The sequence below is a fragment of the Haliaeetus albicilla genome, chromosome 27, assembly GCF_947461875.1.
Source record: "Haliaeetus albicilla chromosome 27, bHalAlb1.1, whole genome shotgun sequence".
Taxonomy (NCBI): Eukaryota; Metazoa; Chordata; class Aves; order Accipitriformes; family Accipitridae; genus Haliaeetus; species Haliaeetus albicilla.
In genome coordinates this window covers 12,869,548-12,897,500 of record NC_091509.1, presented here as the reverse complement: position 1 = coordinate 12,897,500, position 27,953 = coordinate 12,869,548, and the positions used below count along the sequence as shown (strand labels likewise).

The following is a 27,953-nucleotide window of genomic DNA, read 5'->3' as shown; positions in this document are numbered from 1 at the left end:
CCAACAGCCCATCTCAATGCGTCAGGACAGGCCCAGCATCTGCAGTCACTGGAAAATCACGCTCAATTTCCAAAAGGGAAAGCAAAGTGTAAATCTCTCTCTCAGACACACATTTGTTCCTCTGCAGCGAGAAAAGTGGCGAAAGCTTTAATTTCCAAGCTGGGAGGGAGAGACAATGATACATCAGCAGCACCCCGGGTGCAGAGGAAGAAAACATCAATTCTGGGATTACACCAGCAGCCACCAAGATTTCTCCCTCCCTGGCTGTAACCCAGAAATACCACAGGTTTCCCTGCCGGCCCCGCAGCTCTTACCTCTCCGCTGTGTTTGGGGGAAATTCGGACACCTTCATGGTGATGAGGATGGTTATCACATGAGTGTTTGCCCAGAAGTGCTGGACTGAGGGGGAAGGCAGTGATTCCCTCCCACCCCAGCTGGATTTCGCATTCAGAGCGGGCCAGCCGCGGCACTCAGCTCTCCCCAGAGGTTCGCTTCATAAGAGGGAGCAAATTCCACTTATCTATCGAAGAGAGATTTGCATTTTAAATATCCCGACTCCAAATGTCACCCACTTTGATCCCCCTAAGCTGAACAAATGCAATGGAGCAGGGAGGGGGCTGGGGGCAGCTTGCCGGCATGGACCGCCAGGAAGAAAGGAAAAACCCAAGGTTAAAAGCGTGCACGGATGTTTAATCCGGGCTGAGGTTGAGGATGGGAGCAAACATGGCAGTGACCTTCCCCCTCTTCCAGCCTCTGTCAGGCGGGACACGGGGGAACAGGTATCGGAGGCTTCAACCATTAAGGATTAGGGATTTCGTGTTTGAGATTTTGTTTACACAATAAGACTTAAGTGATTGCTGCATGGAGTGTAGGTGGATTCTCCCTGATGCCTGCAGAGGGATTAGTGCGTATAAGGCAGCCAGAATGAGCTAAAAATTGGAGAGATCAAAGTGCAGAAAGAGGAATCCCATGATCTCGGTGGTGGGAGGGGAGAAAGAGGCCAGTGGTCAAGCCTGAGAAAATTGCGGCTGCTGGCCCCAGAGAGCCCAGAGAAAGGCATGGAGCACCTCTCACCCTGCAGCTGCAGGGATGCCAGGAGGCATCTCTGGTAGCAGCCGGACCTTGGGTGTTTTCCATCCTCTCCTGGGGCTGCAAAACCTCCCTGGCCAACTCTAGCCCCCAGAAGAGGGATGACCCCAACCCTTCTTGAGCTCCCCGCTGCCACGGGGCCATCTCTGGGGACCACGGCAGCAGAGGGGTGTCCAGCCCGGACCCCCGCTGCGGCACTGGGGCACAGGGGGAAGCTCAGCACCGTGCCCTGCAGGGAGGTGGCCCCGGTCTCGCTGCACCTACCGCGTCCCCCATGACTGAGGTGACACTGTCCTATGTCAGCCCATGCCACATGAGGAGGGGGCGTGCTTGCCTGGGCCCGGGGGGGGCTCTGCCGAAGCCCCGGCCGCACAGCACCCAGCCTGCTCTCCCCACCTGCCTCTGCTGCCCAGCCAAGCAAATGAGCCTTCCCCTCTTCACCTTATTAAAGCCATGAGCTGATTCGATTAAAACGGGACACCAGCCCTCATCCCCAGAAGGCAAATGGGATGAATGTTTAAGGTGTGAAGTTTCCTGGCCCCCCGTGCCTCGCTAACCACTCCAGCCCCCCTGCGCACAGGGCACTGCCTCCTGCCACTTCCCTCCCTGCCACGCACAGCAGCTGCCTGCACCTAGGGGCAAGTAAAGGCACCCAGGCTGGGAGCATGATGCACCTGCCAGCCCTGCACTACTGCATCTTGGCCGCAGGGACCAAAAGCCCAGCAGGACCACGCACGTGGAAAAGCAGCCCAGGCAGGGCAGGCTCAGAGCTGCCTCCCGTGCTGGCAGCTTGGAGGGGTGTCTGGCCGCAGCAGCCCACGGCAGCAAGGCTCACATATCTGCAGGCAGCCCCTTTTCCTTCTTGGCATCTGCAGTGACCGAGTTTGCTCCATCACTCAGTTTTTTGAGAGGCAGAGGGTGCGTGCGCCCACCCGCGCAGCCGCCCCACATCCCGAAGCCTCTCCCGCACTCAGGCATGGGACACAAGTTCTATCCTCACCCCCGTCTCGAAACCCGCAGGCAGGCAGGCGCTCCTTCACCACAAATGAGTCTGAAACGGTTCGGAGAAGGTCTAATTCCCTCCTGCCTTAATGCATGGAAGCTTCTTACGCTAAATCTATACAGACACAATTAGCATTATTCATATTCCATATGCTCCACTCCCTTGTGATGAATATTAATCTGTTCCCCGCTCCCAGGCACTAGAGATAACGGCGTTGCACCGTGCTGCGCTGCGGTGGCAGAGATGGTCTGAAGGAGCAACGCTGCAGGTTGAGGCATTTTCATTCCCATGTCAGGAAGGGGAGATTTTGCATCTTTTTAGGGGGGGCTGGTTTTATGGCTGCAGGGCTGGGCTGAAGCAGGGCATCCTTTCTGCTCCCACTCCTGGCTGAACTGGTCCCCCCTGGGGCTGCTCCAGTCCCCCCAGAGTACATGGTAGGGTTGGGCAGCATGAAGCCCTGACCCTCCCTGCACCTTCCAGCTCTCCACAGGTTTTGGAGGTGGGATAGGACTCAGGCAGACAGTCCTGCCTCTGCCAGCTCACATTTTGCAGCCTTTCTGAGGCCAAGAAGTGGTCACGGGTGTTACAGGAGCTAAACTGCTGCCTCTTGGTGTTCCCCGGAGCACGAGCGGCTCTGCTGGCAGCCCAAAGCATCCTCGCTGCAGCACCCGACCGAGCCCCCGAGGCCAGCACAGGCGGGCAGCTGTGGCACCTGGGTCCCTGTCCCTGCCCTGCTCCCACCTCTCTGCACAGCACCTTCCCCAGAAACAGGGCACGGGGCCGCAGCACCCACCGATGCTGCAAAAGGAGTCCAAGAAGGTGGCAGAGGAAATGATGCAGTAAATGCAGCTCATCCACACAACTGCCGCTGTCTTGCAGAGACACGGCGGGGGGGGATTTATGACTTGAGAAGCTTTTGCAAGCCAGGGGCCATCCTGCACCAGGCAGGGCTGTGCAGACCATCGCCAGCCCTGCGTCCTTCTGTCCATCCTTGCCCTCCACGTGTGGCTCCAGGCCAGGCTGAGGGTGCTGCGAGCGGGGGGCCTGGGGGCTGTGAATGCCATACGTGCAGTGGGGGTGGAAAGGATACAGGCCAAGAGGCGCTGCGTCGCTATACATCCATTTGCATGCTTAATCCACTGCTGGGGAGTATAGCGTCAGGTCCCCCATCTGCTCCGCATCTCGCATCATTAGCTGGCTGGTTTCCGAGGCGGCTCTGAGCAGAGGTGGGAGTCGAGCAGAGAGGGGAGAAGGGAGGCTGGTCCCAGCCCCACGCACCATCACATGTCAGCAGTCTGGGAGGCTTGGGGGGATCCTGCCCCTTGCCGGAGCTGGTGGGCAGCAGGCAGGGGGCCGGGGAGGGATGTAGGTGAAGGGGGGTCGGTCCCTATGGCTCCCTGGGGTGATGCTGTGCTCCAAGTTCCCTGCAAGTAGGGGGTCCCATAGCAGCAGGTCCCCTGTGGGCAGGGCGAGGGGGACAGGGCATCTCCTTGCCTCTCGCAGGTGCTGCCGAAACTCCAGCTCTGCCCAGGGGGCTGCCTGGAGTAGTGATAGTTCCCGTAGCTGGTCCCTCTCCATGGGCAAGCCGAGAAGCACCCACAGCTGCCAGCCCACGCACGAAGGAGAGCTCAGCTCCGCTGCACAGATCCAGCCACATCAACCATCCCCGATGCCCCTAACCTGGGGCAATGGCACCTGGGCACAGCCCCTTTAAATCCCTGCACTCGCAGACCAGGCTGGGACACTGTAAAGGGAAAAATAAGGCAAAGAAATGATTTTCTTCTCGCCAGCAAGCCTGGAGAGCTGCCCGTTCCTCAGCAGCGTGCTGCCAGCCCTCCCACGCACTGCGTGGTGGAGGACTGCAGAGGCCAGCGTGGGCTGGGGGATGCCGGGGGGGCCAGGGCACAGCGGGGCCCCCCATACCAGCCACCCCTGCTCACTGGGGTGCCACGGGGGCAGCAGGACCCTCTCAGCCCCTCTCACCCTGGGGTGCATGGAACATTCCTCTGCTCCATTACCTGCCCCATCTGCCCCGTTCTCCGGGGCTATTCCTCATCGCCGAGCTCTAAAAGGGCTCAAACTCACCCAAAATCCCTGCTGAACTCCCCAGGTTGGGGCCACAAGGAGCTACCCCAGCCAGCTGTGCTGAGCAAATTGGGGTTTCTCAGCAAGCAGCGATGAAGAAGGGGTCAGAGGGATGGAGGAAGCCATGCGCCCCTCCAAGGTCACTCTCCCCCTCTGCTTTCATGCCCGACTGGGTTCCTTCATTACTTACCCAAGCTGTAAATTGTCTAATTTGGAGCACACCATTTATCCCTGATGTGCACTTGAGCAGCCAGATTTTGTTTTCAGGTGTGTAATTAATTTTTTTAACGTGATTTCTCTCCTAGGAAACTGCAAACAAACAGTTCTGGCTTTCAGGGCTGCGCGGCTCGGGCGAACATCAGGGCAGGGAATGGGCGGGCAAGGAGCCGAGGCCGGATCCTGGAGGATGTGAGGAGCTGGGGCTTTGCGGCAGCTCCCTATGCTCCTGCTTTCCAGCCAGAGCTGCAGCCTTCAGTGCAGCTCTCTGCCTCCTCTGACACCGCCACGCTCCCCACGGGCACCAGTGAGGACTTGTGCGGGGAAGCGACAACCACTGTCCCTGTTCCCAACTCAATCTGCTGGGAATTACCATTTTTATTAAGACCTAACATGTCCTTGGCTGCTGGGAATGTGATTTGCTACTGGAATAAGATTACAGCAGCTCCTGAGGAGCCTGTATCGGCATCCACCTCACCGCGATGACACTCCCATCCCCGGCCGGAGGCGCTTCTATCACCGGATCTCCCAGGCATCTCCTCCACAGGGAGAAGCTGTGCTCAGGCATGGTATGAGGGGGATCCCTGTGGATGTACCACCTGACCTCTTTCCCCTTGATGGGGATGTTTGCTGTTCAAGGATGATGCTGGGCTATTTTTGCATTGCCATCACTTCTCTCAGGGCAGACACAAGGGAGGATGGAGGAGAAGCAGCAACCACGGGTGGGTAACTTCTGCCCTCGCTCCACATCCTTGTGCCCAGCTGGGTGTGGGTCAGGGGGATGGGGGTGCCCGAGCACTGCTCTGCATCCCAAGCTGGAGCAATCCTCCTCCGACAAGCAGCATGGAGAATCACCTGCTGTGAATGTGCAAGCGGATCTCTCCACCTCTCCCGCTGCCAGGGAAGTTGTTATATGATTTTTGCCGGTGGTTTTCCAGATGAAAGGAGGTGAAAATCACCTCCATTAGCTGGGCAGAGGCAGGTGGGAGGATCTATGGAGAGAGCACTTCAGGGCTGACTCTGTGCAGGTCTCAACCCCCTACCCCATGAGCCCCCCAGACATGGGGTAGCAGTTTGGGGCCATGCGAGATGCTTCTGTGCCACCCCCATGAGGGGACTCCATAAGGCTGCTCTGCACCAGCTGCCCCAAACTCTTCCAGCGTCAGCCCCGAGGATGCTCTGCTCTGTACAGGCTCAGCCAGCAACAAGGCTGGGGGGGCGAGAGCTGGTGACACCCCTGGGACAGGTCCCCTGCACTTCTCTGCTTGCTCTCCCACCAGCACAGCAGGTCCCACCAGTGGCAGCTACCTGCAAAATAAAGCCACTGCTGCAGCCCCCCCAAAATGATCCTCCAGGAGTGGGTCTGGCAGTGCTGCCCCCCAAGCAGCAGATGCCACCATGGCCACCCTGAACAGGCAATGACCTCCCAAGGGGGGATGCCACTGCCCAGCCCCCCAGGACCACAAGCCAGACTCCTTGGGGTTTTTTTTCCTGCATGTTTAATTCTCTGTTGTGACTTTCAGGAAGGGACGGCACACTCCCCAGGGGCCATAGGAGGGGGCTGAGTGCTCTGCTCCTGCGTCCCACTGCCCTTTGTGCTTTGAAACTGCCTTCCAAGGAGCTGCTTAGCATTCGGAGCAGGCGCCCGCGCCATTTCAGGGCAAAAACTCTCATTTGCCTTCAAAAACACATCGATCTTTTGCAATCTGCAATGAAGGGCAGCGCCTGCCCTCCAAAACAGGACAGCAGGCACATAGGGGCCTGGCTTGGCTTTCCCAAACACAAATGGGATGAAGGGACCCCGATCCATGCTCCATCCCACAGCAGCACCCCACTGTTGCACCAGAGCCCCTCACCCATCACTGCCCAGCTCTGCAAGCCCCTGGGTTCAAAGAGAAAGGCATCAAAGCCCTGATTTCTTTGATTTCCCTTCACTCTCTTTTTCCCCCTCCTCCCCCGGAGGAGTTCAGCTCCCAGGTACAGCCTGCAGGGGAGCAGAAATTAAAATCCCCAGGAACTGCTGCTGTCCCTGGGAAATTCCTGGCAGAGGTCCCTGCTGCTGAGGCAATGCCGGTCACTCACTGCCCTGTGTTTGGCCGCTGGTGGGACTGTGGGCAGGCTCCATCCTGGCTGCCCACAGCATCCTCTCCATCACCTTCTCACCAGGAACCGGCACCTTTTCCCACAAGGTTTGGTGCCACGTGAGTGTTATAAGCTCATCTGCCTAATGGGAACGGCTGATTTATCTGCCTTCTCTCTCCTGATAAGGGCCTGGCTGCAGGCTCTCCAGGCGGAGGAGGTAATACTTAAATAGCTTCTTTACTTATACTTCACGTGGGGATTATTATGCCTGTCTTGAGTCCCCCCTTCTGCTGCCAGCATGGGAAAAATCCCCACAGTGGCAGCGTCAGCAGCACTGCCACCAGGCAGGATGGGACCGTGTCCCCTGGCACCACAGCCCAGTCCCTGGCACCACGGGCTTCCCTCTCCCACCCGTGCACAGTGGGTACATCCTCCTGGGCACCTGGGGTGACACAGGCAGAGCCACGGAGCTGGTTATATCCTCCTGCGCAGCACACACCAACGCAGCCACTGCTGGCTGCCGTGAAGGGTGAAACCTGTCACCGCAGAGAGCAAATTTCCAGCACGCCACAAGCCCGGGGACCTTTTCTCCAAAGTGTTTACTTACGACTAATCGCAGCTACCCCAGCGCCAGCATCCCCAGCCAGGGGCCAGTGTCAGCTGTCCCTGCAGCCTCGGCAGAGCCGCCAGCTCCCTGATGCCCAGTTGCAAAGCTCCAGGCTGCGGTACGCACCGCCGCTGTTGGAGATTATAATCCTGCGAATGCAAAAGAGACGTGGGTCCTGCTCCAGCCTGCCCGTGGCCAGCTCCTCCCAGCCGCTCCGGAGAAATGACAGGACAGTGGCTCCCATTAGCAGGTTGAAGGCTGGGGAGAAAAATGACTATTGATCATCCCTGCAAGTTCAGCAGCAAGGCACACACAGCCCACGGCTGCAATCGATAGTGCCGGGGAGGCATTTGCTCTTGCTTTCACTGTGGTTTGTGTGTCCCTCCAGGGCTCTGGGAAGAAGCCTGTGCTGTGCCATCATCCAGCACGGCTCCTGCATGGGTGCATCCTCAACAGTGCATCCTCCGCCAGGCTCTCCAAGCCAGTACTTCCATCTGTAGGAAGCAGGAGAGCAGGGATGCTCCCTTGTGCATGGCAGGCGTGAGCAGGCAAAGCAGCTATCCCACAGCCGAAGCCTCTCCATCCCCTCGGATCCCACGCTGGTGGCATGGAGACAGGCCCGGGGACCCTCTGCTAAAGGACAAGGTGGCAGGGAGGGCGTCCTTGGTGTCGGAGCCCTATGGGCTCCCTTCTCAGCCAGGGATGCCCCATGCACACAGACTCCCATCAGAGCCATGCTCCTGGCCCGCTCCCCATCCCCAGGGCCAGCTACCCTGGTGCTCCATGGGATGCTCAGCCTTGGCACAGCAGGAGGAACGGGGTGAAAATCAGAGATTTCCATCCCTCCAGAAGAGGCTGTTGGCAGGGAAGGCAGAACTACACTTCCCAGAGTGCTCCTGGCCCTGCCTTCTGTCAGGGGAAAGGCTGAGGGACCCAGCCACTGGCTCCTCCCTACTCCTAAATTATTCTCCTTATTATTTATTTGTGGTTTTTCTGCACTTAACTGTCTCCCTCGTCCACTTAATTGGGGGATTATTGCCACTACCTGCCTGCCCGCCAGAGCCCAACTCATTACTGGGGCTTATTTATTAGCAGCAAGGCAGCAGAAATGTACCCTGCAGCTCCCTCTCCTCCAGCGCAGGCAGCTGGAGGCAATGGAGGAAAGCAAGTGGGGGCCAGTGAAGGCAGGCACAGCCAGGGTTTGGCCCGGGCCAGGTCAAAACCAGCCTCTGCCATGTATGGAGGCATCACAGCAGCCTCCTTCAGTGTCTGGCATCAGCCTGGGACACCATTGCTCTTGGCAAAGCATGGAAGGAGCAGCGAGAGCCTGGCTGCTCCTTAAAAGTGCTCCCTGAGCTCGCAAAAGGTCAATTGCACAGCGCTGTCCTTCTGCTCACAGCAAGGGACCCCATCTCCTCAGCACAGTGGCGGCTGAGTGACAGCCACATGGCAGGGCAATGCCAACATCTCGCGGGAGCCCATGGAGAGGCAAAGGGACCAGTGCCCCCGGAGCCCAGAAGGAGCCGGCAGCACCCCATGGCCCCTCTCCAAACTGCTGCTCCCATTTCCAGGCAGGAGAATCCAGGAAGAATGTGGGACAGCAGAAGCGAGCCTGCAGATTGAGCGCTTTGATAAATAAAACATGGCGAGAAGGCAATCAGAGCTGCCCACTTGGCTGCCGGCAGCTCTGTCTGTGGCGGCTGCTTGGGGGGAATTCACAAGTGGTGCCACCCCAGCCGTCAGGCCGCCGGCCCGGCGCTGCTCCTCTGCTTGCATCCAAGTTTTGCTGCCTCAGCACCAAGGGGGATTGATTTATTCATCAGCCTCTCCATCCCGCAGCAGCCCTGCAAGAAGGAGTGGTGCAGTGAGCTGCTGTGTGATGTGACAGCAGCATGGCAGGGACCAGGGAGGACTGACCCCGGAGGTGGCTCCCGGCTGACCCACATCCCACCTGCCATGATGCCTGGTGGATGAGGGACTCCCTGGGGTGGGAAACATGAGCAGCAAACTCCCTCTGGGCCGTGCTGCTGAGCCCTCCTCAGGCACTAAGACACAGCCATCCTGCACCCCCTTTTCAGGACGGGAGACAGGACCACGTTTTTCAGAGGGCGATCAGAGATCCCCATGGCCAAACCAATTGCAAAGACAAGTTGCAAAGCAAGGAGCCAGCCCCAGAAAGCACGGATCCCAGAGCAACCCCAGGGCTCGGTGGGAGCTGTTCTGTGCACTCACAAACCCAAAGTAAAACCCAGCAAAAGGAGTGCTTTGCCTGCCTGCCAGGGAAGCGAGGGCAGCAGCCTGTGGAGAGGGGCTGGGCAGTGGGAGGATGAGACCCAGCCCCTCAGGCCAGCGGGGGTCTCAGGAGTCCTCTCGGCCATGCTCTGCACCAAGGGCCAGGCCCTGAACCGGAGTTTTGGCTTCTTAAAACTGCTGGGGACAAGTTCTTGCTCTTCACCCCACTCCCTCCTTCTGCCATTCCCTGCCCCACGCAGCAGCGCACAGCCAGCCTGCCCACATCCCCGTCCCGAGGCTCTGCAGTCCCCTGGTGCAGTGCCCGTCTCCGGCCCCTCCGCCCGCTCTGCTCCCCTCAGCTTGTCTGTGAGCCCTGCGGACCCCAGTGGGCTCCCAGCTCTTCATCACCCCCCATCCTCGGGACACCCCGCAAGGGAGCCTGGGCAAGGGCATTGTTAGGTGCAACAGGGGTCTCTGATTTGGGAAGCACCGCTGGCACCCCGAAACACCCAGAGATGCCCTGTCTAGAGACCCCTCCTCTGGGGGGCCTGGCAGTGCCATGGGAGGGCAATCACTGACTCTGGGGGAGAAAAGTGCCGGGCCCTGGCGCGGAGGATAAATATTGGAGCGAATTGCTGGATGGGGGGGACTGGCAGGTAGGGGATCAGGAGGGATGGGCAGGTGCTGGAGGGAATTGCTGGGTGCTGGGGAAAAGGGGGTGGCAAAGAAATGGGGGGGTACTGGGAGGCAGGGCCAGATACTGAGGGGTGGCTCTTAGGGGCACTGGAGGTGCAGCTGCTGGGGACATAGCCAGGGACTGGGAGGGCTGCCCGCATACTGGGGGGCAATTGCTGGGTGCTGGGTGGGCATAGCCGGGTAGAGGAGGGATGGCTGGATAGCGGGGGGGGGGGGGGAACTGCGGGGCATCGAGGGGGGCGGCTAGGTACCGGGGGGGGGGGGGGGGCATTACCGGGAACCGAGGGGACCTGCCGGGCAGCGGGGGCAACGGCCGGGTACCGGAGGGGAATTGCCGGCTGCGGGGACGGAAGGCCGGGGCCCGGGGGGCTGCCGCCGGGGGCGCGGGGCGGGCCGGAGGCGGGCACGGAGCCGGCCCCGCCCGGGAGGCCGTGCGGCGGGAGGGGGAGCCAGTACCGGGAGCCCCCCCCCTCCCCGTACCGCTACGGCTCCCGCCTCCCTTCCGGCGGCGGCTCCTTCCCTGCGCCGGGGGCGGACGGGGCGGACCGGAGCCGCGCCGAGCCCAGCCAGGTGGGTGCGGAGCCGGGCCGGGGGCACCGCGAACCGGGCACCGGGGGCGGGCCCGCCGTGCCGCAGAGCCCGGGGAGGGGGGGGACGGGCACGGGCACGGGCACGGGAACCGGCCCGCCGAACCTCCCGGGGCCGCCGGCTTATGTAACGGGGCGGCGGCCGCGGGGCTGCGGGATGCGGCAGAGCGGTGCGGGATGCGGGGAAGGATGCGGGATGCGGGTGCAAGACGCAGGGGCTGAGCGGCGCGCCCCCGGACTGCAGGGCTGGGGAGGGGGGGGACACGCCGATGTGGAGGGGACGGCAGGAGAAGGGCTGTCACCCCCGGACTATGCTTTGCATCCCCCCACCCCCCCCCCCCAGCCCCTCGGTGCCTGGCCATGCCCTGCGGGGGGGGCTCTGCAGAGCGGGGCCGTGGGCAGGGAGAGGAGGCGACCTGCTCCCCCCACCGCCCCCTGCCTGCACCCGGGGAGGCTCAACGCAGCCTTCTGCTGTGGGGAGCTCCTGGTACCCGCCGGGGTCTTCCCACGCCTCCCCATCACCGGCTCCCTCCTCCATCCTGCTCTCCACGGCTAAGTCCAACCACTCGTGGAGCATCCCAGCTGCACAACCCCCGGTCCCCCGGGCTCCAAACCCTCTCCCCTCTGCACTGTCCTTACGAGATTCCTCCCATGCCCCACGCTCCAGCCCCTCTCCCCGCCGTGCCCCCAGTGCCGTGGCTGCAGCACACGGGCCAGGTGGCTGCCAAGATCCAGGCCTGGCAGCACGCAGCGGCACTGCCACCCGCATGGCACGAGTGTGACCGGGCAGCCGCTGCCTGAGGCAGGCAGTGCGGTGAGTCAGAGCAGCAAAGCAGGGCTGGCACCTTCGCTCAGGACAGGGCTGACGGCTCAGGGTTTCTCCATGCAACTAGCCAGGCTCTGCAGGAGGTGGCAGCTGCTGGCTGAGGTTGGTGAAGGAGCCAGAGCGATTCAAGTCAAGCTGAGGTGCTGGGTTTGGCAAATAAAGGATGAGGAAGGATGGGCCAGGATCAGGGTGCAGAGAGGTGTCCTCCCTGCCCTCATCCTCCCAAGGCCACAGGACCCCAAGGGTTGCCAGGACAGGCTCCAGCATAGCCAGGGGAAATAGGGAGCTCAGCCCCCGGCTGGCAGCACGCTGGCAGCACTGCTCCGGGTGTCCAACCCTCAGCATCCTGGGGAAACTGGAGACAGCTCAGCTGACACAAACCAGCACAGAAAAATGTCTCAAAAGCCTCCCTTGGCTATGGGCTGAGTGTTTGTTTCTTCGATTGCCTCACGTGATAACATTAGTATTGAAATGACCCCAACCAGGCAGAGCTATTAACACCTCGCAGTGCTGGAGGATGATTGCGATTCGCACCTTGGCTCTTCTCCGGGTTTCTGCAGAGGCTGCTGCCAGGCGCAGCCCGCCAGGCCCAGTGCTGCTTGTCAGGAGCCGTGTCAGGAGCTGAGGAGAGCCACGTTGACTTGCCCAGCATGGTTTAAGCACCGGAGCGGAGAGGTCCCAGCAAAGGTCTGGTACTGTGGAGAAACCCTCCGGGGATGAGACGGTGACTGCTGGCAGCATGGCACAGCTCAGTCCCCACCACTGGGCACCAACGTGGCCCCATGGCCCAGAGATCAAGAGGTCTGGTCTGGCAGGTGGGCATGGTCACTGCAGCCCGGGCTGCCACCTTTCCCACCGGCACCGAGCCCAAGCCCTCGGGCACCACGCGCTGCCTGAACAGCCAGGGCTGGACCCCCCTGCTCAGAGCAGGACCTTCCCAGCAGCCAGAGGATCTCTGCTCTCACCCACAGCCTCCGCGTGTTCCTGGGCAGACCTTCCCATTTGTTCTTATGCCAGCATCATCCTCGAGTTTAAACGATCCTTCTCCCTCCCCGGTGTTTACTCGCTGGGTGTATTTATAGAGAGCAATCAGGCCTGCTCAGCCAGGGTAAACAAGCTGCGCTCCTGCGGGCTGCTCTCGCGTGAGCACTCTCTGCTCACTAGTCCCAGGAGCTTTCCCCTCTGCCTCTCCCAGCTCCACGGAGCCTTCCTGGCCACAGAGACCCAGACTGTCTGCCTTGTCCAGCCATGGGCTCTCCAGGCTGTGCCTCCAGGCTCTGGTGTCTCGCTAGGTCGCCCAATGCCTCACCAGGAGCCAGTCACCTTTTCCTGTGTGCCGTTCTGCACCACAGGTGCCTGCTCCTCCTGTAAGCAGCCAGGCCAGCAGGTCCATCCCTCCCTAGCTGGTGCCACCAGCTCCTGCTGTTACACTCACCAGAGGTTCAGAAACATCACTCATCTCAGCCAAATCCCAGAGCTCCATGATGGTGTGACCCAAACCTGCCCCAGCCCATGGCAAGATGAAGTCTGCAAGAGGTGTTGAGATTTTTGAGGCTGAGAGTCTGCTTTTTGAAGGCAAGGCAGGTCGGCTTAGGTACAGGACCCCAACTGGGAAATGCCTCTGGGGGCTGCTCAGTGCGGCATGGCACCCTGAGCCCTTTGCGTCCCTGTGTGAGAGCCAGGATGGCACACTGCTGGCACTGAGTCCAGTTTGCAGATATTTTCCCCAAGCATCATCGCTCTGAGCCTTCCTTCTCACCCCGGTGCCTGGACACAAAGCCGATGCCAGCCCCACGGCAGGCCATGAGAGCATCTTCCTTCGGCAGGAGAAGCACTCTGAGATGTGGCCCAGAGCTTCCCAGCCTGCGCACCCCACTGCTCCCCTTCCCCAGCCCACCCTCCTCTGCAGACATTTGGACAAGCTCACCTATAAAAGCAGGGTGCCGAGAGCCAGAGTGGCCAAAGCAGGAGAGCTGTGGACTCGCTAATGGTCTCATCTCGAGCATTAAGTTCTCCCTGGATACTGTGTCTTGTGTCCAGACCTCAGCTGGATAAAAGCGTCCCTGCCAGTGCCTGGGGGCGCCGCAGTCCGCAGAGCTGGGGGTGTCCTGGCACCATCACCCTGTTCTGCTCTTCCTTATCCTCTGCTTTTGGCTGCGGTTGGTGTCTGGTTGCCTGTACAGACAGACAGACTGAGCTAGTGCAGCTGTCCAGGTGAGATGCATCTTCGTGGTATTGGCAGGCTCTGCCCATTGCAAAGGCAGGAAAAAAACAATTTGGTCTGGCCCAGAAAAAAAATACCCTGCAGGGATTGGAGCAGCATCCCCCAGGATCCTCTGCATCTTCTCGGGTACCTGGGCAGGGGGTCCCTGCTCTTCCCACCCTCTGGGGTTTCAGCAAAGAACAGCTGATTTGGACCCCGGGCCATGGCCAGCAAAGCAGGGGACTGATCCTGTCCCAGCCCAGCTTGTCTCCTCGGCACTGAGCTGTCTGGAAACCAGCCACCCCCAGGCACACGTCCCTGCAGCACTCTGCAGCCTGTCTTACCCCGCTCCCGAACCTTCTTACATCCCGAAGGAGGCAGCGGTTGTCCCCAGCAAAGGTCACCTTCACGCTGCTGCTGAGCCCTTTCCAGGCTGAGCTTTTAGTTCTGCATTTCCCAGGGAAGCAGACGCCATTCTGGGGTCTCCTCAGGGTTCCCACTGGGAACCCTCTGCCCTTCCCCGCAGCCCCCAGAGCTCAGGGTCCCTGGGGTGAGCTTGCACCCTCCCCAAACCCAGCACAGTGCCCAGGGGCTGGCAGTGTTTCCTGCCCCCAGGGCTGGGATGAGGCATCCCTGCTCTGTAAAGCTTTTAAAAATGCAGGCTCCATCCATCCCAGCCCCTGCTCCTCCAGCGTCGCTGTTTGCCTGTGTTTCCCCCAGCTCCCCTGGGTCATATATTTATCTCCAATTTGCCAAAGCCTCCCTCCTTCCCCAGGGTGGAGGAAAAGCCTTTGCTCGAAGTCAGGATGAATTTGTAACTTCCCCAGACACCTGCTCCTCGAGTTGCAGAGCACAAATCACACTCGTGGCACCCATTGCAGTGGCACCAGCCACACCGTGGAGATGGACCACTCCAGCGTGGCACCCAGCACCCTGGTACCTGGGTCTCTGCACAGCCCCTGCCCAGGCCAGCATGCCCCAGGAGCACCCCCTGCATCTCCCCAAGCATCATGGCAGGATTTCAAGGACATTCAGGGAAGGGACAAGATCCCCAGGGCAGAAGCTTCCTGATGTCCGGCAGAAGTGGGGAACCCAGAGCAGGGCCAGGCTTTCTCAAATTGCAAAGTCTTAGCAGGGGCTTTTGTTTGGTGGCTTGTTTTAACTTGCCATTATGTTCTCCAAAGAAGAAATTCATCATTTGCCAGCTGAGGAAGGCAGAGTTAATGTGAAATTTTAAAACCCTCGAAGAGTTGAGAGCCCTCTAAATATTTAATGAAAGCATCCAAACTGCCGGGTGTCTGCAGAGATGGCCAGTACCCCTGTGCCAGCAACAGAGGTGGTGTCCCTGGTCCAGGAGAGGACCAAAGACCCCGATGGGCTGCCACCTCCTGCAGTCTGTCACCCTCTGTGTGCCCCACTGGACTCCCACCTGCAGGGAGATGGTGGCTCTTGGCAGCAGGTTGCTCCTGTCCTTGAAGGTCAGGATGGGGGGGGGTCGGGTGAACAGACCCACCCTGGGCCCCGTGGGTGGGCAGAGAGGGCAGCAGGCTGTGGTGTGCTCTGTCCATCACCCATCAAGTGATTCCGCTTTGTCCACCCCATCCAGTCCTGGGGCCCCACCATGGAGCTGATCCTCTCGCTGTTGATATCTCCTGCAGGTCCTGCTCTTCTTGCGATGCCCAGCTGCCCCCGCGAGGTCCTCGTCCCCCTGCGTTAGGTGCCGAAGCCTGCAGACGCCTGGCGCTCCACTCACCAAGGTAGGCAGTGCTGCCCCTGCTCTGCATGCCGTGGCTCCTGGGGGACCAGCTACCTCCCCACGGTACGGGGGACACAGTGCAGCCATGGGATGGATGGGGGGGGTACAGAGATACCACTTGGGGATGCCTCAGTGGAGCCAGTTGGGCCCCCCAGGATGGGGGGGGTTCCATCATGGGCATCCTGGTTGGACCCTGGTGCAGCGCAAGAGGCATCTGGACCAGCTCAGGACCAGGCTGAGGCCATGGGAGTGGGGAACAGCTTGGGCTCTGCGGCGGATGCTGGGCACGGTGCTGCCTGGGGACCATGGCAGGTGACGGTGACTGTGGAGCTGGCACAGGGCCAGGGTTTTTTTTCTTTCCTTTTTTTTTTTTTGCCTTTGAAAGCCCCCAGATGGGAAAGGTACGAGCCAAACCCCACTGAAAGCAGCCAAGAATGAATTTTCTGGCCAGAACCCCAGCAGCTCTTGGAGCAGCGCCGTACCCGTCCGGCGTCACGCTGCAGCGGAAACCCCGAGCGCAGGCAGGCTGAGGGAGGTCTGAGCTGGGGTGGGCAGTAAGCCCCCCCCATCCCAGCTGCCCCCCAGTGCGGGGGTCTTACCCCTCCCAGCACTCCGAGCCCGGGCAGCACAGGCTCATCCCACTCCCACTGAGATGCAGCTTGGCTGGAGCCCAGACACCCAGATGTCCCCCCCACCATGCTGCCACAGAGCCCACCACCACGCAGCCATCTGCTGCCATCGGAGAACAGGGTGTCCCCGGCGTTGTGGCCCTTGGCCGGCTCTGTTGCCCAGGGCACAGGGCATTTCAGCTCCCAAACCTTCCCTTTCATGGGTTGCAATGGGCCCTTCTCCCCCAGGAAGGCAGATGCTCTCCAGAACTAGGCTGGGAGTTTGGGTAGAGCAGGACCAGCCATGATGGCATCCCTGTTCCTCTCTTCCTCCTGCTCCCCAGCCTCAGCAGTGCAGGCGGTGGTTAATGCACCCCAGGCTCTCTGCCCTTGTCTCGGGAACCCCAAAGAGCTTGCGAGATCTTTGCAAAACCAACACCTGTATCAGCATGAGGCTGAACCCCAGGGAAGCAGTGCCCAGGGTCTCATTTTTGATAGTGATTTAGCTGGAGGGAGGAGTGGCAGGGGCTGCCGCTGCTCTGCTGTGATCTGGGTGCCCAGTCTTGAGCTAATCATGCCCTTGTCCTTCATGCCTTTTCCCCACCGGTGAAGTGAGGGTGGGTATAACTCCTCCAAGGCTTTCCGTGAGGAGCAGGTGTGCAGTCCCATCCTGACATGGAGCCAGGAGGGGACCCTCGGGCATCCACTCCCCACACAGTTCCGACCACCTCTGTCACCGGTGCCTGCACAGGCCCTGCATGTCCCTGCCAGGGCAACAGGGATGGAAATCAGTATGTGCACAGGCTGGCTTCTTCCCCAAAGGCGATGGCTGGGGCGATGGGGAGGGATGGGAAGGCAGCACAGGGGATCGGGGGGGCTTTTGTCTGCTCCCCAAGCAATGCCTGGTGTGCTGTTCCCAGCTCCGCTCCACACCGGCCCCTGCAGAGCTGTGCGGGTGTGCGTGCCTGCCATAAATATTGATGGGGTGGACTCAGCGCAAGTGTGCCTTTATATACAGCGATTGGGATGTAAACGCTGTAAGTACCTGCTGTGTGGGCAGGAGAAAGCAGTGTCGGTGATAGCATCGAGGCTGAATGCACAGTGGCTTTTTTACAGGGAGGTCCGATCCATCCTGCATAGGGTGGGGAGGTGGGAAGCAGCCGGGTGAGTAACCCCAGGGGTCATAAACCTGTTTGGGGAATCAGCCAGACCTACAGCAAGCCTAAATCTTCCGGCTGAGACTGCAGCGAGCCACCACGGCTCCCACAACCCGCTCCCCGCACAGCCACACCAGGATAAACAGAGAGGGGCTGCAGTGCCTCTGTTTAATAATGCATGGCACAGAGGCACCGGACGCACGCCGGGAGCCGTGGGGACGAGGAGTCGCCACTGCAGCACTCGACCAGTGGGGTCCATCCCAGCATCTCCCGGTGCTCATGGGACATGGACACCTCGGGGCTCGGGGTGGCCCTGAGGCTGGGGCTGGGTGAGCAAAGCTCCCTGTTGCAAGGCACAGAACAGCGGTGGGAAAGCCAAGGCACTCGGTCACTCAGCGGCTGACATCCCAGCCGCGCTGGATGCTTCTTAGCTGGAGCCTAGAGCGGGTCGCTGTCCCTTTGGGCACCCTCGCTGGGAGATTCAGCCCCTCCGTCACTCTTTCTCGCACAGATGTAGGCATAGATGGTCTTTTGGGGGAGCTCTGGAGGGCTGAGCAGCACTGGGAGCACCCTTCCCTCTCTGGCATCCTCCTGGGACACTGCCATGCTGGGAACAGCTGGAAGCCGTGGGCTCGGTCCCCTCCTCGCCCCATCCCTTCTTCAGCCACAGCCACCCCGGCTCGCACACTGGCTGCCATGCCCGGGATGAGCAGGTGCGTGCTGGGGCCCCGCAGGCACCAGTTCACAAGCAGCTCCTGCAAATGGCCCCCCCCGGGGGGGAGACACACATCCCTCATTGCGCGCGGTGCCGTGATCCGGCCCCGCCGACCATCTGCCACAGCAGCTCCCTGCCACCCACTCCCCAGCCCACGCTGCACCCCGCGGCACAGACCTGGGCAGGGATGGCCTGGGGGTGCCCAGCGTACCCCCCCCACCCCACAGGCAGGAGCTTGGCAGGAGGGGGCAGACGGGTCTGCGGGAGCAGTGCCGACGGGGCCGTGGTACCGATGCAGATGGGTCTGCAATACTGATGCCGACAGGGCCGTGGTATTAATGCAGACGGACTCGTGATAGTGATGCAAGAGAGCAGGAAAAGCTGCAACGTCAGCCTGGAGCCCCTCTGGCTGCAGGGGTGCTCTGTGGCCCGGGCAGGGCAGGGCATGGGGAGGGCAGCGGGCAGGGGCATCCCTTATCCAGCCAGCAAAGCCTGGAGCTGGGGAGACCCTCAGGGCACGGGAGCAGCAGAAGTTATCTTGTGAGGGTGGCTCCAAGGGTGATTTGGCCTGTTTTCTCTGTCCCTCACTGGTGAGCTCAGGGGCGCCTGCCACCCCTGGCCCCCCCACCACCATGGTGCTGCTCCCACAGTCGGGCAGAGCACCACAGCGGAGCCAGGGTCAAGCCATAGCAGAAGCCCACCTCCCTCCCCGCCAGCCCCAGGGCTCGTAGTGTGCTCCCACATCGGCCCCATGGTGAGACCCATGTTGACACCCCATGCCTGGTATGGGGGGGATAACAGGGGAGTGGGTGCCAGGGGGGGCATCCACGTGTGCCAGGGGTGCTGTGACTTGCTGCAGGGGCAGAGCGGTGGCCCCGTCGTCCCCAGGGGCTGGACGTGGGTGGCTCAGAGCACCACACGCTCGCCCTGAGCACGGCGTAACAGAGAGACCCTGGGTCCCCCTCGCCTCACGCGGTGTCACCGGCGGGAGGGACAGCAGGGTTGGCAGCAGCTGTCCCTGCAGTCTGTGCTCAGCCGCTGCACTGGAGGGTCTGGCTCCAGCCTGATGCTACAGCGCGCCGGTGCCTGTCCCCATCCCTGTCCCCGCTGGATGCCAGCCCCCAGGGGCCAGGGCTGCTCTTCAGAGGCTGCAGCTGCTGCGTGTTTTGTGCTCCCTCTTCCCCCTCTCCCCGCTGCTGTTTTTGTTTTGTTTAAGAGGCTGGGTTACGAATTTTAAACAGGCTCCTGAAAAACCCAATTACCTCCAGAAGACAACCTGATAAAAGCTGCCTAAGTGGCACTGTGGAAATCGCCTTGTGCAGCAGCCGAGGGAAAACCAACATAACAAAGCCTTTGGAAATGGAGTTAACCACTTTTAATCCCTCGGTGTGATGAGAAGGACCAATAATTATTTTCTGCAAAGATGGGGCAGGGAGGGGGGGATAAGTAAAATAACTGTCCTGTACTAATGGGTGGCAGCAGGATGGGCTGGCGGTGTCGCAGGGGTGGGTGCAGGTACTCAGGCACCCGCTTCCCTCTGCCTGAGAGCTTTGCAAGGTCCCCCAAAGGCTGTGACCTTGCAGGGTCCCCATGTGGCTGCAGGGCCTGGGAACGATGCTGGCAGCGAGGCGGACTGGTGCCACTCGGGTCGTTGCTGGTGGCGGATGCAGTGGGTGATGCAGCAGCGGCAGTCAGCCCCGTGCCCTTTCCCTGGGCGCTGGTGGGGAGCAAGGTGCTGCCAGGGCCCTGGCACTTGCACCGTCTTCGTCCCTGCTGCGCTGCCCCCGCGAGCCGGCACGGAGGCAACTTGCAGGACTTGGCAGTGCCGAGAGCTTCCTTCTCCATCTGGCCATGGCGCTGCCCCCCCCCCCATCCCTCCCATCCCTCCCCATCCCTTCCCTTCCTGCCTCCCCCGGCAGCTCCAGGCAGCCACCCGGCAGGTGACACTGCCCAGGACGATGCCAGGGAACAGCTGTGCCTAAGGAGTGTCCGTGCCGGGCGCAAGCAACTTCCCAGCACCAGGAGCATCCTCCAAACACCTGCCAGAGCCAGCTCAGCTCTGGGACTGCGGGGGGGGTGTCCCCTGGGCCCATGCCCATCCCAGGAGCAGGGGTGTCCGCAGGGGGGTACAGGGCAAGAGGACGGAGGCGATGCCCAGGGCTGGTGACGAGCCCCTGGCTGCCCTTCCCATGGGAGCCCAGCCGGCAGGGCAGAGCTGGGTGCCTGCCAGCCTGTCGGCTACAGTTGTGCTGCCGGCACCAGCAGCTGGAGTGCCGGGGCGGTTGGCCACAGCTCATGTGAGCCTCGTGCTTCCCGTGGCAGCAGGGATGGGGGCTGCTTTGCCCACCTCCCCCTGGCCACACCGCACCCCGTGTGGGGTCCCACACTTGGGGACAGTACTCCAGGCCACCAAGCCCCAAGGAGGGCAAGCCCAGCTTAGCGCTGGGCGCTGGCACAAGGGACGGCCCTGCCAGCTTGGCCACAGCTCATACTGGGAGCAGTCTCCGGGCACACTGGGAGCTACTGCGGGAGGATGCGCTTAATGCGCCAAGGCATCTCCAAAGATTGAAAGACTCAAGGACCCATCCCAGGAACAAAAGGAGGCGTTTGTCAGGCGCTGAGAGACGGGCTCGTTAATTCCTCCTGACTGTCACACTTATCTGTAATGAATTTGTGCTCCGCTGTATTATTTTTAATACAATAGGAGCGGTGCCGCCCGCCCACCGCCCGGCTGCCGGGAGCGCTGACGTCAGCGCCCGGAGCAGGGCTGCCGCAGGACGGACGGATGGACGGACGGGCCAAGTGCAGGCCTGTCTTGCCTCCCACGTGCCCATCCCACCAGCTGCTGGTGGGCAGAGTGGGGCTGGGCACGAGGGCAGGTGGCATTTTTTCCATGGAGGTGGAAAGAGGAGTTGTTGGTTGATGCCACAGTGGAAAGAGGCTGACGGCTCGGGGCTGGCGGAGATGGGGTGTGCCGAGGGGTATTTTGGGGAGTGGTGAGAGGGGGGTGAACAAGAGGGCCATGTCCTTGATGTGTTGTCCCTGTGCTGAGACCTGGACGCAGCAGTGACTGGGTGTCAGGGCAGGAGCTGGCAGAGGGTGCACACACACAGGTCTGTCAGTGCCGTGTCCTGGTGGAGGTGCTGGGCTGGCACTTACATGCTGGCTTTGGCCCCCCCCCAGCTGCGGGACGGCTGCCCACTGCTGCCCAACATCCTGCATCGCCCCCGTCCTCCCCACGGCAGCCCCGGTGGTGCCCAGCAGCACCAGCAGCATCTCTGCAGCTTGCACCACCGGGCTTGTGGGGGCAGCTGCAACCTGTCCCAGCTCCCCGCAGCCTCCCACATGCAGAGGTGGGGGGGGTCCCGACACGACCCTGCACCCAGACCCTCTCCAGCACTTTTCTGGGCTGTATCCATGATATTCCCCGCAGGGCTGCTCCTCCAGAGCCTCACCATTAAACAGCAGCTATCCCCAAAGCCTGGCTCAGAGCACCACTAATCTGATTTGCGAAGGGCTCGTCTTGTTTCTAATAAGCCAGGGCTGGATTAATTAGGAGGCGCCGACTGCCCCTCTGCAGGGTGGCAGGGCTGGTGGTGGGGCACGCGCCTGTCCCCAGCGCCTCGCCAATGCACTGGGATGAGAATGGGAGACCTGGGGGAGCCCAGTGCTGCAGCTGGGGGGGGGCAGGAGGGTCTACAGGAGCCCATCTCCCTTGGGGCAGGCACAGCAGGGCCGGGCAGGGTGGTGCCCCCCATTTTCTGCCCAGGACCCCCCCACCGAAGGGAGTCCTGAGCTCTGTGGACATCGTGGCCTCGACGCCACCGCGCCGCCCCTCGCAGCATCCCCTGCCTGAGCACCCCTCCACCCGCCTTGGGACCCCCCCCTCCCGGGGGGGGGGGAGCAGCACCAAAAATCCAAAGCCGGGGCCTCCGAGCAGCAGCTGCTGGCACTGGGGCCGAGGTGATTTATCAGGGACTTTAATTAAACTCCCGCAGCCGCCCTGCACCGCTGCGGAGGGGGACGGGGTGCTGCAGCTCGGGGTGCCGGGTGAGGGAGCAGGGGGGTGCGGGATTGGGGCGGGGGGGCAGCTCCCCGGTGCCTCCCCCCGATTAATGCCTCTTTTGGCCCATTAATTGCCGCGGAGGTGAATCATTAACCCCGCGCAGGACGCGCTCCCCCCCCCCGCCATCCCTCCACTGCGGGAGCGCAGTGGGGGGGTCCGGGGGGGGTCCCCGGCCCCCCCCCCGTGAGCACCGGGACGTTTCCCCGGGGGTCGTGCGGCGTTTCCCGTGGGGTGGGTCCCGCATCCCCCCCCCGCCCCCGGTGGGGGGCCGGGCCGCGCGGTGGCGGGGCGGGGCGGGGGGGGGGGGGGGGGGTGTCGCCCCGGGCGGGCCCACGCGTGCCGCCGGGGGCGGGAGGGGGGCCGGGCCGCGGCGGGGCGGGGCGGGGCGGGAGGGCGGAGCGGCGGCAGCGGAGAGCGGCGGCGGAGCCGGTGAGTGCCGCGCCGCGCCGGTGCTGAAGGGACAGCGCCGCCGCTGCGGCACCGGGCGGCACCGGGCGGCGGGCGGGGCCCCGCGCCGCATCCACCGGGGGGAGGGGGGGGGGGGGGCGGCGGGTCCCCGCGGCACCGCGTCCCCTGCGCGACTTTCCCCCACCACCACCCCCGCGGCTCCCGCCCTTCCCGTGTCCCTGCGCCCCCCCGCGTCCCCGATGTCCCCTGCGCCCCCCGGTGCGTGTCCCCCCGTCCCGTGTCCCCCGCGCGTCTTCCGTGTGCCTGCGCTTCCCCCCCCCAACCCACTCCGCGGTGCGTCCCCCAGGTTCGCACACACACCCCCTCCCCCGTGGTCCCGGTGTCCCCCGCACGCCGGGTGTCCCCTACGTCCCGTGTCCCCGCTGTCCCCCGCCCTCCCGGCGCCCCCCCGTGTTCCCTGCGTCGCTGCAGCCCGTGCGGCCCCGCTGTCCCCGTGCTTGCTGGTGTCCCCCCCGTCTGCTACGTCCCCCCGCATCGCCCGTGTCACTGCACCCCCCCGGTGTCCCCCACGTACCCCGGTGTCGCTGCGCTCCCCCCACGTGGCCCCAGTGTTCCGGTGCCCCCCCTGTCGCAACGGCCCCCGCTGTCCCCTGCACCCTCCCTGCGGCCCCGGTGTGCCGGCGCCCCCCCCGGTGTCCCCAAGCCCCCCTTGTGACCCCAGGGCTCAGCACAGTAGCGCCTGGAGGGTCCCGTCCCCCCCCCGGTACTGCAGGGTGCCCGGGGCTGGGAGCAACAAACTTCCCCGGGAGCCCCCCCTCAGCCCAGTGGGGTCCCGGAGAGCCGGGATGGGGGGAACCCACGAGGCTGCAGCACCCACAGGGCACACGCACACACACACACACTGCGAACTGCACACCCAGGCTGCGAGCACAGCCTGCAGCCCCCCCACACACAGGGCACACTGGGGGCACAAGCACACGCACCCCCATCCCGCAGGCACACAACGCCCCACACACATACACCCCCCCCACCTGCAGTCCCCCCCCACACGCACACAGAGCATGCAAACAGCCTGCAACACCCCCACACGTACACACACGCAGCACAGTCTGCAAATTTGTGCGCGCACCCCGCCCCGTACAGCCTGCAAACCCACAGACCTGCACACGCAGCCCCCTCCCCACACCAACACAACCTCCAACCCCCCCCACAGTGTGCAAACACATACACGCAGCGCACACGCAGCGCACACAAACACAGCCTGCCAACCTCTGCGCACACACACACCACCCCCGTTTGCAAGCCCTTGCACACATACCCACAGAGCTTGCAAACCCCCAAACGCACACACTCAAAGCTTGCAAACAGGCTGCAGCCCTGCACACTGTGTGGGCACACGCAGCTCGCAGCCCCACAAACTTATACACACACGCACGTGCACACCCCCACCCCGTGCAAAAAGCCTGCAGCCACCCGCAAACACACCTCTTGACCAAACACAGCCTGCATGTACAGCTCACACACACCCAGCGCACTCAAACACGAAACACGGCATACACACGCACGCTCCATCCTGCACACGCGGTGCCCCTGCACGCCATCACCCATCTCCAGCACCCGCAGGGATCACACACACAGTCACAGGCTCCTGCCTGCAACCCCTGCAGCCCCCAAACACTGTCACAACCTGCCAACAGCCTCTTCTCCATCCCTCTGCAGAGCACATGCGTTGCGGTAAGACACACGCTCGTGCACACAGCACCCCGTGTCTGGCTGTGCCACGCTGACATCCCCAGGCAGGGTCTGTCGTCGTCCCCCCGCCAAAGCAGGGGTATGCGGTGGGTGGTGGCGTGGTGGGTCCCCATCTCACCAGGCCCCCAGGCAGCAGCACCCCGGGGTTCTCGGGCTCCTGCTGCCCCCCCCCCTCCCGGGGGCATTGCTGAGGTGCAGAGTCCCTCTGGGGTCCCTGCTTTGGTCCCTCCACCCAGGGGCCAGCAGGCCTGTGGGGAGGGGGCCGAGGGGCGCAGGTGCTGCCAGCAGGCAGATCTGCCCAACCTCTGCCCACAGACCCCCAAAGCTCCTTCTGCCCATCCTGGAAGGTGTTCGGGGCTGGAGGTGCAGAGGGTGCAAACTGCAGCCCCCAGGGAGCATCCCATCCCTCATGCCTGGGCAGTGGGGACCCTGGGCACGGCGTCCCCGACCATGTCCCTCTCTGCCCGTGCAGGTGGCCCTGGTCAGTGAGCCTGGACAGCAGTGGATGAGTGCTGGGCGCTGGCCTAGCCGCACACGCACACCGGCACCATGGACTTCGTCATGAAGCAAGCGCTGGGCGGTGAGTGGGTGCCGTCCCCCCTCAGGGTCCCCCCTCCGGGAGTGATGCCAGCCTGGCACCCCAGGGTGCACGGTGGGGGGGACATGGCAGGGGGACAGAGCTGCGGGGAGAGCCACCAGCAGCGGGGAGCTGCTGCCGGAACCCTCCAGGGCTCCCATTCCCTGTGCCAGCAGCGCCTGGCTGGGGAATCCCAGCTCTCCCGCTGCTAAGTGGGATTCCCCAGCGGGTCCCCTGGGTGCCAGCACCAAAGGAGCTGCCGGCGTCTCCCCCGGCTGACGCCAAACTAGGGCAGTGCAGCCAGCCCGCAGCACTCCCCATCCCCACAGCCTCTGGAACTCGTCTGCAGCCGGCTCTGGCATGGGTGGCACTGGGGACGTCCCAGGTTGTCCTTGCCGGGGGCCTCCGTACCCTCCCCGCTTCTGCAGGGGCTTCGGCAGCCAATGCTGGGCTGCGGCACCCTTGAGGACCGGCCGATGGTCTTGTGCTGCACAGGGGCCACCAAGGACATGGGGAAGATGCTGGGGGGTGAGGAGGAGAAGGACCCCGACGCGCAGAAAAAGGAGGAGGAGAGGCAGGAGGCCCTGCGCCAGCAGGAGGAAGAGCGGAAAGCCAAGCACGCCCGCATGGAAGCCGAGCGGGAGAAAGTCCGGCAGCAGATCCGCGACAAGGTGGGCACACGCCTCCCCTGCGCCCACCCCTGCCCACAGCACCCGGGGAGGGGCTGGGACAGGTAGCCGGCGCAGCCAGGGAGGAGGGTGGCCCAAGGCAGTGGTGATGGGCACGGGGCACAGCACAGGCAGCACCCGCTGCCTGCCCTGCTGAGGGCCTGTGTCCTCACAGTACGGGCTGAAGAAGAAGGAGGAGAAGGAGGCGGAGGAGAAAGCCGCACTGGAGCAGCCGTGTGAGGGCAGCCTGACGCGCCCCAAGAAGGCGATCCCGGCGGGCTGCGGGGACGAAGAGGAAGAGGAGGAGGAGAGCATCCTGGACACCGTCCTCAAGTACCTGCCCGGCCCGCTGCAGGATATGTTCAAGAAGTAACAGCACCGCCAACCCTGCCATGGGGTGCTGGGGCACGGGCGCCCTCTCCCCTCCAACCCCTCCATCAGTTCCCTTGGCCCCGGGGGGGGTCCCCGCACCCCCTCCTGCCCTTTCCCCGGACCAGACCAAAAACCCGCCCCGTCCTGTCCAGGCAGGGCCCCACCACCACGCCGTGCCAAAGGGGAGCGGCCCTGGCCGGACAGGGTGAACCGGGACCAAATGCACTGATGTAACCTCGCGGCAGGCTGGGGGCACCCCAGGCCCTACCGGCCCCCCCCGGGGTGGCTCCCTGTGCCCCCTGCCCTGCCCCTCCTGCCCTCCCAGGGGACCCCGGCAGGCCTCCACTCGCCTGCCCTCGTCCCCAGCACTGCCATCCCCCTGCCCCGTCCCGCCCTGGGCCAAGCCCAAAGCACAAAGCCAGGCGCCCTGCCCGCAGCTCCCCCATCCCCGGTCCCCGGGCACGGGGGTCCCCCGGGGCTGCCCAGTGTGCTCCAGCATCGGGGGGTTGGAGGGGACCCCCCCCTCCCCGCATCTCTGGCCCCATAGTTAAAGCCATATCAGTTAGACTGCAATACTTCAGCACCGGGAGGAGCGGGCGCCGCGCTCCGCCAACCGTGTACAAAGGCACGCGCGGGGCAGGGACCCCCCTGCCTCGTCCCCCGACCCCGTTCCCGCCATCCCCACCGCTCGCTCGTCCGTGTCTCGGCCCCGCTGGCCCCCATTCTCGCATTAGTGTCTCTGTGCCAGGGTGCGCCCCGTCGCTCCATGCGTCCTCGTGTCCGCTGCTCACGCTCCCACCCCCGAGACCCCACTGTCCCTGGGGCCACCCGCGGCGATGAGCCGAGAGCCTCCCGCCATGCTGCCGGGGCCCCCGCTTTGCCCCCTGCAATAAAGCCAGCGCAGGGGGGGAGGGCTGCCAGGCCAGTCCTGGGCTGGGAGCGCCCGGCTGCCCCCCACCTGACACTGGACACACGTCCCCCGGGCCTGGGAAGGAATCCCTGGGCAAGTGCCCCGGGCATGTCCCAGGAACCGCTGCTTGCATCCCAATGGGGGGACGCGGGGGCATGCCCTCACCCCAGCCCATCCCTTGCCGCACCGTGCTCCCCCCTCCCCGTGCTTCCTCCGCCACAGCTCCCAGCTGCTTACCAGGGCCCTCCCCAGGAGGCGGCAGGCGGCTCGGGGCCCCGCAGACATGCTGTGACCATCCTGCTCGAACTAGTCTTTGACAAACTAATAAAATAAAGGGATTTGTACATTGCTCCGGCATCTTCTCACCCATTGCTTCCCTGGGGCCCCACGCCAGCTCCCTTGCCACTCCATCCCCCTCAGGGCTGAGACCTGGCAGCTCATCACACTAAGGGAGGCCACAGGGCCCACGCCGGGCAGCACCCAAGCCAAGCCACAGGTGAAGGGAGAAGCCGCACATGGCTCCCAGAGCCCTGCTCACTCCAGCGGCCTCCCCGCAGCCCTGTGTCTGCCCTGCAGGCGTCCTCTCCGGGGTTGGGGACAAGGTAAAAGGGAAGGGTGCTGGTGGGCCCCCATCCAGACGTTGCAGGGGGACTTCTGCCCCTTCCCCCTGACTCCGGGACTCCCCTCACAGAACAACTGGGGATACCCCTGGGGTATAAGGGCTGTTTCTTGTGGGTCACAGCCTTCTGCCCCGCCAAGAGCAGGGGCATGGGGCTACAGTCAGGCCCAGGGCAACAGGGCACCTTATGCCCCACAGCAAGGCAGAGCCCCGGGCAGTGCCCAGGCTTGGCACAGCCCTAGAGGCCTCCGTCCAGAGCCAGCCTCAGCTTTGACTGATTTGCCATCATTTACCAGCAAAGAGCTCAGCTGTTACCCAAGCGGCATCAGCAGAGCAGTCACCTGGAAAAACTTCTGTCAGAAGAAAATATTAGGGTAGGAAATGATAGAGATCTTGCAGGCAAGGTCTCCATCACAGGCAGGCTGCGTCCGCACCTTCTCTGCAGTGACCATGTCCCCTGCGACCCAGCATGCTGGCACAGGGGGGGAAGAAAGCCCCACGGCTCTCCCTGGGGAGCGGGGATATGGGAGGCACTACTTGTCACCCCTGGCAGGGGTGCAGGGAAAGGCTCTGCCCAGGGCCGGTGGCCACAGCGTGGGACAGGCAGCATCTTCTGCTGGGGCCACGGCCCTGCTCCATCCATGTGGGGTGCTGCCAGGCAGGAGCAGGGTTACAGGACCGGGACAGGTCCCTGCGGCTGTCCCCACCTTCTGTGCAGT

At 63.1% G+C, this 27,953-nt stretch overlaps 1 protein-coding gene across 2 annotated transcripts; it reads left to right on the top strand.

The window, feature by feature from the left end:
• The first annotated feature begins 10,461 nt into the window (after positions 1 to 10,461).
• On the top strand, positions 10,462 to 26,964 carry CPLX2 (complexin 2). 2 transcript variants are annotated; one of them, XM_069772688.1, is made up of 5 exons: positions 10,462 to 10,580; positions 15,285 to 15,383; positions 24,561 to 24,668; positions 25,161 to 25,336; positions 25,509 to 26,964. In XM_069772688.1, exons 3-5 carry the CDS (start codon positions 24,638 to 24,640, stop codon positions 25,704 to 25,706), a joined length of 405 nt encoding a protein of 134 aa, XP_069628789.1. In that variant the 5' UTR covers positions 10,462 to 10,580; positions 15,285 to 15,383; positions 24,561 to 24,637; the 3' UTR covers positions 25,707 to 26,964. The 2 variants fall into 2 exon arrangements, with proteins under 2 accessions (XP_069628789.1, XP_069628790.1); XM_069772689.1 differs by lacking the exons at positions 10,462 to 10,580; positions 15,285 to 15,383 and adding an exon at positions 22,279 to 22,357.
• Positions 26,965 to 27,953: the final 989 nt, after the last annotated feature.

What these genes read in the sequence shown, in the direction of transcription:
- CPLX2 (XM_069772688.1), top strand. Translation starts at nt 24,638, where the DNA reads ATGGACTTCGTCATGAAGCAAGCGCTGGGCG. An exon ending in CATGAAGCAAGCGCTGGGCG is followed by an intron (nt 24,669 to 25,160) that starts GTGAGTGGGTGC and finishes TGTGCTGCACAG; the next exon opens with GGGCCACCAAGGACATGGGG. An exon ending in GGCAGCAGATCCGCGACAAG is followed by an intron (nt 25,337 to 25,508) that starts GTGGGCACACGC and finishes GTGTCCTCACAG; the next exon opens with TACGGGCTGAAGAAGAAGGA.